At 38.6% G+C, this 12028-nt stretch overlaps 1 protein-coding gene across 1 annotated transcript in view; it reads right to left on the bottom strand.

Moving 5' to 3' along the window:
* LOC135984700 (sodium channel protein type 5 subunit alpha-like) overlaps positions 1-9617 on the bottom strand; it is a 32553-nt gene extending 22936 nt beyond the window's left edge. The window contains exons 1-6 of the mRNA XM_065627123.1: positions 9363-9617; positions 8238-8356; positions 6552-6659; positions 4316-4444; positions 3409-3500; positions 2351-2563 (exon numbers count right to left, since the gene is read on the bottom strand). Coding sequence (XP_065483195.1) covers positions 2351-2563; positions 3409-3500; positions 4316-4444; positions 6552-6659; positions 8238-8356; positions 9363-9617 — 916 coding nt within the window. The remainder of the gene's footprint in view (positions 1-2350; positions 2564-3408; positions 3501-4315; positions 4445-6551; positions 6660-8237; positions 8357-9362) is intronic.
* Between the last annotated feature and the right edge of the window lie 2411 nt (positions 9618-12028).

The following is a 12028-nucleotide window of genomic DNA, read 5'->3' as shown; positions in this document are numbered from 1 at the left end:
ATTAAAAACAAAGCACTTTCTAGCCTGAATCCTTTAATATGGGCAGTGATGAGTAACCAGTGACCTGTAAGCAGATGTGCACACACAAACACAGGTTTCCCATGCTCGCAGTAACCGCACCAGATTGCAAGATGTCCTGTACTCATTTGTAGACATGCATATGTGTATACACAAATTTCAGACTGAAGGCAGTCCTTAAAACAGAATTGTTAAAAATATTTTTGCTTTGGTGACATCTGCATAAAGGAAATTAAGAATTGGAAGGCTTGGGTTCAAGCACAGTCCCTGGTTTGGTATTCATTACCACAAATTCTGGCAGTTTTAGCCCGTAGCAATTAACCCTCTCCAGGGCAGCATATAACCATCATTTGAGGTTGCACGGACCAGTTCTGTTTCCTAAGAGCAATAAAAGAAAAACCCTGCTTTGAGGGGAGAAAAAAGAATATTTGGCTGTGTGGATGTACATTATGCCACGTCACTGCTCTGCTGAGCTGAACGGCAGGTCCTAACCCTTCTTAGCTGAGAAATAAAGATTTCTCCATTAGGATGCTGAAGCTGTGCCTTTTTTGACCTCTTCTCCTGTTTCTCTTAGCAGGAGTTACTCTGATGCACGAGCAAGCAGCAGACTGAAAGTCATCACTTTACTTCTAATAGCTAATTAGCCCCATTGAGGTATGGATTTGTTATCCCAGATGCAAGGGACGTCTCACGTCTTTGCGGTGCTTCCCAAACCTCACTTGTGCTTATCAGGTAAGTCAGCAAGATTCAGAGCCAGCAGGAATCTTTAGTATCAGCTGTACCATACATATAAATACACCAAAAAGGAATGAATCACTATCTGGGCTACTTTCCATCCATTTTTTAAAGAAGATTCAGTGACTGAACTACAGGCAATCACAACAACATGGAGTTCTCCATGTTGGGGATGGGAACGTCGCACAATCAGGACCTTAAAAAATGTACAAAGGAGACCATAAAACATAGACAAAAAATAAATTAATAGAAAACTGGTCTTACAGTGCTGTAAGTCCTAATCCTGTAGGAAAGTCATCTTCTAGCTTTCATTTAATGTATCTGAGCCCTCCTATTCCTTTTTGCCATCATTGCAAATCACCCTGCACACAAGATGCGTGGCGTAGGATGTGAACAAGACAAAGATTGTGAAGAAACACAGATTTTTAATTTCTTGAGCCCTACTTTCTCCAGGCAATTGCCTTTATACATCTGCAATATTCTGCATTTTAAAAAAAAAAAAAAAAAAAGAAAAAGATATTTTTTTTTCCTGTTTCTTCAGCACAGAAAATTAGTATTTTTAGCTAAAGTTTTCCACATCCATGGCATCCTGTGTACTACTCTAGTCACTGCCTGGTTTCTTTTGAAATTTGCTTTCACTTAGGATTTTTACAGTATTCTGTATATGCAAATGACTTACGTGTGGTTTTTGGTAGGTACACGAATATTTCAAAAAGTTTTTTCTCAAAAGCCTTTTATACAAAGACTTTCTCCCCCTGGACTATGAAGTTATTAAAGAAATCCTGTCCGAACAAATCTTCCACATGGAGTGTATACAAACAGCCATCCTCTGTGGCTTTTTTACGTATTTCAACATTTCCCCTGGGAGAATGCTTTTCTCCCTATATAACTGCTCCTGTGTCTGAACTTCCTGGTGGAGATTTTCTTCAGTGATGAAGCCTTCTTCATATTTCTGGCACAGACATTGTTCACTTTGAGTGTATTTTTTTCATATATATTGAGGCTTCTCCTGTAGCACAAGGCTTTTCCTTTCTGAAATGCATCTTACAGCTGCTGTTCCTCTGAGAACACTTCGGTGCATTTGCAGATCTCTGCTCTCTGCTTCCATCACCAGCCTCAGTCAAGACACATACATAAAAGATGCATGTTGTATATATCTTATAAAAGACATAAGATACATATGACACAAAGAAGAAAGTAACTTTGACTTTTAAAAAAATTCCTCTGTTTCAAGCTGAATAGTAATTACTGGGCAGCAAAAAGAAGATGCACAGAGTCTTCAGCGTATAATAAAAGGCGAACTTTGGGGAATTACAGCAGAGAATGAGCTAATGTGTGTTTCAGTTATTGTCATAACATTCTGGGAAACAGAGCTGGATGTTACTGGAAAATTTGGGAGTGCTATTTCTTATAATGAAGGGAAGGGATGAATCCCTGGATGCCTGCAAGCTGCTCTGGCACTCTGAAGGCCATTATCACATAGTTACTCATCAAAATATCAATCATCAAAACATCAATGACATTTACAGCAGTGGTTATATATGCGCGCATAGGTGTCTATACTGTCATCTAAAAAATAATTAAGGAGTAAAGTTACCTGTGTCATTAGCAAACATTTCATAGGATTCATAGCTTTTGTTATGAATTTTTCTGGCCTCTGTAGAGTTGCTGATGCACTTTTGCCTTAGATTGCCCTTAAAAAGCTGAAGGCCTATGAGGGCAAAGACGCTCAGGCAGAAAACGGTCAGGATCATCACATTGGCAAGTTTCTTAACAGACTGGATAAGTGCCCCTACAATGATCTTGAGTCCTAGGAAGATAATATGTAAGGGAAAAGCAGGATGGAAAACTGAGATTCATACGTCACACTCGATTAGAGTTAATACAATGTATAACAACCAAAGCACCGAAATTTCTGGATAATGCGTGGCAAATATATTTGCAATGCAAGTATAGCTTTGTTGTGATAGTGATTAATATTAGAACAACTTTTTTTTTCTCATTTGATTGACCCTACAATTCCAGATGTTCCTTTAATCCGCACTGAATATTTAGGCAAGGATGAGGAACCAGAGGTAGTCTAGTTTTCCTTCTGCAGAAAGAGTAATATGCATAATTCAAAAGTGTTTCCAACATTGCTAATCTGTGAAGAAACTGGAAACAATGACGACTAGGGTCAAAAAGACCAGGAAGTAAAGACAGAGGCATAAGAAAAAAAATCATAAGAAAAAAATCATTAAAAAATCATAAGAAAAAAAATCCACTGGCTTTATAGCTAAGGGAAAAGCGAAAAAGAAAGCCTTTTCCCAGGCATGAGGTCAGATGATTAATAGTAAAGTCCGTTCAGTCATCAGAGGTGTTTGTATTGAGCCATAACACATAGACCAGCTAGAAGAACGTTCTGCAAAACTGACATTATAAAGTGTTAACAAAATCTTTAAAAGCCTGACAAAAATAAATTAAATACAAGATTGTTTCTAACGCTTGATTTATTCTGGTTGGGCCAGGTGAACTGAGACACTATTTGTGTCCACAAACTCAGCCATGTCTGCAATCAAAGATACAGAAGAAAAAAAAAAGCAAACCTCAACATTTTTATTGGACCAAAACCTCAGTTGTAATAGCAGAAAATATTCAGCAAATAGGGTTTCTTACCTGGAACTACTGAAATGGTTTTTAAAGCTCTCAGAACCCTGAAAGTCCGAAGGACTGACACACTGCCCAACTTACTAAACGCTCCCACGTACCTGTAAAGTTAGGATGTGATATGTCAAGTGGTTGAATGGAATAAACACAGCAATTATTTTACAGTGGTCATTCTTAACTGTCAATACTTCTGAGCATATTTTAAGCATTCATAGACTACATATCAAGGATTTGTCTGAAGACTTCTAAAACAGAAACTCATTTCCTGATTATTAGTTTCCTTATAAGGTAGTTCTTGGCTTGTGCATGGCTGCTTTTTTGTCAGCATCTTAAAATATGATGCATTTAAAATATAATCAAAGATAATGCTCAAAATCATTCATTTCAGGCTGAAATGGTGACTGAACTGGCTTGATCTCCCTTCTGTAGCTGCCCCTATACAGTATAAAAGTTTTCTAATTACTGCAAATTGAAGCTCGAACTATGATTTGTGGAGATAAAGACCTCAAATTTAATCCACTGTCCTGGTGTCTATACACATCGCTCTGTTTTCATGCTTACACTTTCATTCACAGGATCAGTGTATCTGTATTTGACAGCCCAGCTATTACGTTTAACTGATTGAAATGCACCTGTTCACGTACACTCCCCCCAGAGTTTATCTTGCTCTGCAGAATTCTATTCCCTTCTTGAAAGACTCGCACATTTTTTTTGTACAGTGAGGCAAAGAGTCAATGTCCTAGATAGTTTCGGATGCAGTTAGGACCCACAGAGTTTGGTTTGGGCTTTTTGTGGGTTTTTTGTTTGCCTTTTTTTTTTTTTTTTTACTGCAAATGGCCTTTTGCCCCACAGTATCGAGAACTTCAAACACAGAGCGCAAGTGCAGGTAATCCGTATTTTATACATTCCCACTTACGCCATAACGATAACACTGAAATCCAGCCAGTTCCATGGATCTCGAAGGAAAGTGAATTCATTTAGACAGAATCCTCTTGCCAATATTTTTATTAATGATTCAAAAGTGTAAATGCCGGTGAAAGTAAATCTAAGGAAGGGAGAAAAATGCCAAAGGAAAATAGCAATATTAGCAACTAACAGAAGAGACACAGCAAATTTACTGTCTAGGCCAATAAACAAAGTCAATACTGCAGAAGTAACGGCAAGATTGCTATTGTTTTCAGTGCGTTCTGTCAGCATCTGACTGATACGGCAGTTAACCGCAATCTGGACATGGCTATTAACCTGCACACCTGTGACAACTTTTTTTAGCATTCAACAATTATTTTCAGACTCTTTCATGTGAGTCTCCATAATTCAAAAAACACAAAACTCCTAGCTACTTGGTAAAATAAAGATCAAATTTGTATCTTCCTCTGGTTTCAACTGGCCAAGCGAATATGGGATATGCTGTGTGTTATTTACTTTAGGCATGCAGCATCCATTTCTGTGCAGAATGTTTAAAACCCTCAGAGAAACACAAAGTACAGGATTTTCAATTTAAGATGGCAATTATTCTTATTAATGGAAAATTATCAGTAAAAGCTCTTCTGGACTTAGTGAGTGCACTTATCATTTCAACAAGGCAGCGATCTCCCTACAGAATTCAAAAGGCATTCATTTGGCTGTCAGCAAATGCACTAAGAAATTATATGGACGTAGTGGTTCCCTTTTCATTTGGAAAGAAGTATTCTGCAATTATTGTTGAAATGCATCCAAACAGTAGTTTTGACGCCAACAGCAGATAAAACTCTTATCTAACCTTTAATGCTGTCATAGGTAGAGAAATATTTCAGCATTTTCTGGAGAGATGTATATTAATACCATGTAGTGTCTTGTTCCTGCTTGCATGAGGATTTGCCATTCCTAGCTGTTTCAGTGTCATGTATCATGAAACAGTCAGAAACAATTCTAAAGCTGTTTTAAAAACTAAATATTTTGGAATCTTTTCCTTTGGATTAGGTGTTAGAATTATCAGGGTTCATATGCTAACATTTTTTATGCCAAACTGAAAAAAATGAAATATTCTTAAAAGAAATAAAAACATGGGATTATCCGTCTTAAGCGTGGCTGTAAAGGCAGGGATTTATTGTGATTTAACATTGCAAGCGTTGGCAGTGCTGAAGATAAGCACTTTCCTTCTCAACAGTGTCCTGCAGGCCAGGAGCTTCTGACAGAATGTTTTATTAGAGCAGATAATCAGTGTTTCAATATTATTAAAAAGTATTTAAAAAGACAGCAGCTCTCAATGCGCTTCATCAGCAACAATGGGAAATGTTTCTAGAAAAAGAGAAAATAACTACTAAGTTGCTTCAGAAAGTGGGATAATGAACTGGAGCACTGGTACAGTAGTGAAGGTAGTTCAGCAGTGAAACTTAATTTACACTCACTCTCTCCTGTAACTCCGCCATTATTGAAGTTATTGAGTTTTGAGACAAAAACACTCCCTCAAAGCAAAAAACCAAAAAACAAAAAAAACCCCGAAGTTCTAACACAAGTGACTTTCCTTCTAAATTGTCTGTAAACTACATGTGGAGTACTTCAGGGATCTGTACTGGGACCAGCACTGTTCAATGTCTTGATCAATGACATAGACGGTGAGAAGAGTGCACCCTCAGCAAGTTTGTGCATGGCACCAAGTTGGGTGGCGTGGCTGATGTGCCTGAGGGACGGGATGCCGTCCAGAGGGACCTGGACAAGCTCGAGAAGTGGGCCCACGTGAACCTCATGAGGTTCAACAAGGGGCCAAGTGCAAGGTCCTGCACATGGGTTGGGGCAAACCCCAGTATCAATACAGGCTGGGGATGGAGGTATTGAGAGCAGCCCTGTGGAGAAGGACTTGGGGGTGCTGGTGGATGAAAGATTGGACATGAGCTGGCAATGTACACTTGCAGGCCAGAAGGCCAATTGTATCTTGGGCTGCATCACAAGGAGCAGGGCCAGCGGGTGGAGGGAGGTGATTCTGCTCTGGTGAGACCCCCCTGCAGTGCTGGTCCAGCTCTGGTTCCTCAGCACAGCACACACATGCACCTTTTTGAAGGTTGCTTCCAATCCAAACTATTCTATGATTCTAGATCAAATGAAGGCTGGAAGACAAATACCAATAATTCAATATAACTACAGAATTAAAAACATACATACCCACGGATACTTACTCAACATACTTGTTCCATAAAGGAGATGAAGACGACTTAGCGGACTCAGTCAGAGCCATGAATACACAATTAGTTATAATAGTGCACATAATAAAATAAGTGAATAATGTAAGTCACAGGAGTGAAGGCAAAGAATATGACATTGATTTAAAAATGTAACTAGATATTCTATCAGTCATAGATGTAGTATCTAGTTTTTAGTTTAAAGCATATGTAAGAAGAGCATGCACATGGATTTGCTGATTTTGAGTCACGTGAGATGACAATACACTACCGTTGCTATTCATGCCATCTGGACTTCTGTATGGGCCAGCAATTTGCTGTACAAAGCATTGCAAACTTTGCAAAAGGATCCCAAATCACTCAAAGTGTGGGAGAACTGACAGATTTTTAGTTTCATTTTATAGCATAAAAGTTAAAAACATGCCCAAGGTCACACAGCTGAAGCCCAAACCTTATTCTAAATTGCTAGAGCTGCACTCTTCTGAAGGGATAGCGTGAAGCCTGTCAGGATAATTGCAGGTGTCTCAAAGGACATGAGATGCCCATGTTTAGCCACCTCTTGGAGTTGCCCAGCTGCTCTCTGGGACCTTCTGACTACAGGGTATGAATGGGAATTTGGGAATCTAGCTCACATGTAGACATCTAAGCTAAAGCACTCAGGTCTGGAGCTGAATCTCATGCCTTGTGTCCTACAACATGTTTTGACAATCCAGAAGGTAAATGTGCATGGGAAAGACATCCAGCCTTTCCATCATCCATCCTTTCTGTCTTCACGAAAATCTCTTGGCTTTAGCTCTAGGCATGGTCAAACTGTCACAAACCCAGGAGCTGGACCACTAGTGTTGAAATGTCAGTACCAGCCAACTTGCTGCCCAGGGAAGGTCTCACATGAGAAGCATCACTCCTTCCGGGGACGTCTGTACCCTGCTATGGTGACAATTTCAGACCCATTGCAGCTCACTCAGCAGGAGAGGGCTGGAAAATCCACACAGGGACACCACAGACTCAGCACTGGGCCTGATTCCGCCCTGAATCGACAGCTTTATTACTCTGATCTCACTCCCTAGAGCCAAACCAGAGCAAAACTATAGTGATTCATGTCCCCCAGATTTGACAGTTGAGGTGGGGTCTTTATTATCTTTATATTCCAAAGGCATTCCCTGCAACAGCATCCCTGAAATTTTCACTTTCATATCTCTAAGACATATATTTTTTTAATCTGATTTCCTAATGAAACGGAATTTGCATAATTTTTGTTTCTATGTGTTTTCATGTGTTCCTGCCTATCTCAGCCTATTTTTCTTAAAATTGGCCAATGGCTGATCAGCTTTGGCACATTCCTACAGTTTGGGTAAACAGAAGAGGATAGAGACCTTATTAGTTTTGAGGAGAAAGGCTTCAGCATGAGATTTTTTTGAGGCAGCAGGTAATTCGCATCAGAGATCATTCTCAAAACATGAATCTATAGAAAATTAGGCTTCAGTACCCACAGTCTTCACAAAACTATTTATTTCTAAGTAGCACAAGAGCATAAGACAATAAAAATTTCCAAGGTAATTAATAATCAGAAGTAATGTGGACTGAAGCAAAGACTAGATTCGTTCAATGCTCTAAAATATAAAAGCACGGGATTACACAGGTTTTTGTAATGAAAGAGAGCAAATGAAACAAAAAAAAGGATATGAATGTACTAAAATTTTAATTGCTGTTCTTCGGATTGGGTGGAAAGGACTGAGGATCCATAAGGCACGTGTAGCAGTAAACCTGAAGATTGTTTTCTGTTTGTTTAGCACTATGAAAACCTTTAAAGAAATAAAGAAACAAAGTTTTCAGGAAAGTGAACAGAAACATATTTTTATACTATATCCTGTTGTATCAGTGATGAGCAAGAGCTGGTTTTTAGCTTTAATCTGTTTAAATGGGAAGACTCTTTGTAATACTTTACTATCCTTTCATCATAAACTGATGAAAGAGTTAATACCTATTAGCTATCAAGCTGAAAAAAAACATCCGCAGCGTGAACTTTCTTTTTAAACCTTAAGACTTGTGAGGAGTTGTGTGAAGAACTAATCTTGCTTGTGACTTTTCTCTTAAAATAAATTGGACCTCTCATTGAGTCAAGATACACATCAGAGAAAGGAAGAATTGAAGCCTTTATCATTATTTGCTGTTGTTGATAGTGATCCTCTAGCTCTAAGACTGTAGAAATTAGTTCAAAGTATTAACTATTTCTGAAGAAATAAGCTTCATTTCCAATGCATTATTTTCTGTTTCTCTGTTCTTTATTGAAAAATCATGTTCTTCAGTGCTTCGTGACTAGAATATAGACATTTAATAAGTAGGTTTTAAGGATTTATCAGCAAATGTTTCAAAATAATTTATATACTTAGATGATAATTTATTATACATGTAAATGAAGCATAAGTATTGAGACAGAGGAACACATTGTCTCAAACCCTAAAATTTAAGAAAATTTACAAAATTACTATAATTTCTTGTAGATCTGATTCAAAACCTCATTTTCTTTTATCCATTTTATTTTTTCTGCTTCCATTCTGATTCAAGTGTTAATGAAGTTCCTATTATTTAATGGCTATAATTCAAAATTAAAAAGAAGGTTACAGCATGTCATTCAGCTGTGCCAACTGCCTGTATTATTATAACCTAGAAAAGGACAATAGTTTTTCCAAAGGGATGTAAGCAAAACTGTTTGGTAGATCATTCACATAAACAATTATTATTACAATGATAAACAATTATCAACACAATAAACCAAATGAAAATCCAAGCATCTTTGTTGGCTCTAACCTTACTATCTTTGTAGTATGGGTCAATATCCTCCAGTGGTTCCCCAATGAGGTCTGGAGGAGGATTTCCATAGAGAGCTGGTAGCTTCTGGAAAGCTTTTAGGTCAAGCTGAGGACGTGGTTTCTCCTCAGGTTTCTGGTCTACAGTATTTCTTCGACAGTTCCTCTTGGCAGCAATTCTCTTTTTGATAGCAGCCAAGGATTCATGGGTGAATTTATGGAAGTTGTTGGTACCAGGTAGTAAGAACTCAGCCATTTTTCATTCTTATTTTCCTGTCACTGGCTCTGTCCAAATAATAGAAACAAGTAGAAAGGAAGTCAAATAACTCCAAAAGAGTTATGAAAATTAAACCATTGGTTCCCCATACATGGCTAATAACATAAACTTTCTGAGCCATCAGTTTCTAAAAGGAAAAAAAAAGAAAGATATGATCAATACCTTTTTCAGTGAGATGCCTGTTCAATATTTTTTAAAAAATATGTATATCTGATAGGATGTGGGCAGACCTCTATAAAGTCCAGAGTGTATTTAGAGCATCTAATTTAAGAAACGTGTTATCCTAAATGCTCTTGAGCTGTTCAGAAAAAGCCCAAGATGCTGGTTTAACCCAGTATTTGGAAATGCAACATTAAAACCCACCAATCTGTAACAACATCATATACGTGCAAGCTGCATTTGCAACAGAAGGACCAGGTATTAAATAAGCTAGTGCAGATGTAAATACTCAGAAGGAGAATCCATCCTGGTGGTGTCAGCATAGGAACAAGCAGTGTCCAAGTGTCAGAAGGTTTAACTCATGACCCATAGAGTCGACACTGACTGAAACAGTGGGGAAATGATCAGGCACAAAGTTTATATTTTATGCCTGCTTGTCGGAATAACAAAGGTGAGACTATATCAGAAAAATATTTTGCACTATTTAATGGAGAATTTTGGTCAGGTATTGGATATGATCCATTCAACTAAATGCTACTCAAGTCCATACTTTGGCAGTACAGTGAATCCAGCCTTCTACTTTAATGCTGTGAAAGGCTTCAAAGCAAGCCCATGAAGTGCAAGTGTATCAACAGTGAGAAAACTGAAAATAGTACACAGAGTAAGGTGATCCAGACCTGCATCCTTGTGCTAAACTCACATGAAAGCTAAGGAGATTCCTGTAAAATATTTTCTTTGATTATGACCTCTAGGAAGACACTGTTGATTCAGTACAGAGTCACGGAGCTACTGAGCCAGTGGTCACCTGCAGACTGTGAAATGATCCCACATGGTCAAAGACTTACAACTGTAGAATCATTTCAGTTGGAAGAGACCCTCAGGATCATCAAGTCCAACCATAACCTAACCTAACTCTAGCACTAAACCATGTCCCTAAGAACCTCATCTAAACACCTTTTAAACCCCTCCAGGGATGGTGACTCCACCACTGCCCTGGGCAGCCTGTTCCAATGCCCAACAACCCTTTCCGGGAAGAATTTTTCCCAATATCCAACCTAAACCTCCCCTGACAAAACTTGAGGCCATTTCCTCTCATCCTATCACTTGTTACTTGGGAGAAGAGACCAACGCCCTTCATGCTACAGCCTCCTTTCAGGTAGTTGTAGGCAGCAATATGGTCTCCCCTCAACCAAGAGGCTTTGTTTTACCGGAAATATATCACTTCACCCTCTATGTGTTGACACCCTGTATCTTCCACTGCTGTGCAACACCATTTCATTTCTCCCCAAACACAACATGATTTCAGTTGTCCTCACATCACTGAACTGTAGGAAACCATTGCTTTGAGAACAACAGCTGGAGGCCAGTGACAAGCTAGCTGCAGTGAATTCTCTTCATTTTTGCAGCCTGCCTGCCTGTTCTATTTTAAAAGCACACAAAATTATAAATATGAAAAGTAACCCTTGCTTCCAGCACAAAATAGCAACATTTCTGAGAGAGAAATAAAACATTCAGACAAGAATACTCATTCTTTTACGCTTTTCAAGATCAAGCTAACAGTCTGGAATCTGTGTGTAGTATTATAACAAAAATGAAAACCATCGCATCCAGTCCCAAGTTTTTAAGACTTCAGCTAGCCAAAGTGGTATGTGTTTTGTTGATGCTCAGAGTAATTTAGATGTTGTGGTATCAGTAATGAGAGCTGTGAATGATGCATGAAATGACACGATTTCTGTGCGATGCACGGAGGGAATACAATAATTACTTTATTCTGCTTTGTGCCAAATCATCTAAACATGCCCATTCCCCCACATAGCTCTTCCATTAAAAAGTCTACTCAATCTCAAAAGTTCACCATTTAAATTCCGAGTTTGTTGCACATTTATTTGTGGTTTTCTCTCCCCTCTTCCACGAAACCATCTTTCAAATCCCAGAAAAGAAACTTAGCCACAGCATTCTCCCTCAAGACTATTAGAAGGTAGAGTAAAATCTAGGAAGACAAGATGTTGCTGGCCAAAGCCAAGGATGGGGAAATAGGAAAAATCATGAGGACACGTAGAGGCTTCAGATCCTTGTCCAGAGCTGGAAACAAGGCAGAGGAGACTTTCCTGCTGCAGTTGGTTTTATAAATTGCTCCACAGGTGAACAAATATTATGGAACAAAAAAAAAAAAAGTCTTGTGTTTGCTCTCTCACACACCATTAACAAAATTTCCATTGACAGCAGCTGCA

Source organism: Caloenas nicobarica, chromosome 2, assembly GCF_036013445.1.
Source record: "Caloenas nicobarica isolate bCalNic1 chromosome 2, bCalNic1.hap1, whole genome shotgun sequence".
In the NCBI taxonomy this organism is placed as follows: domain Eukaryota; kingdom Metazoa; phylum Chordata; class Aves; order Columbiformes; family Columbidae; genus Caloenas; species Caloenas nicobarica.
This window is presented reverse-complemented; position numbering and strand designations above follow the sequence as displayed.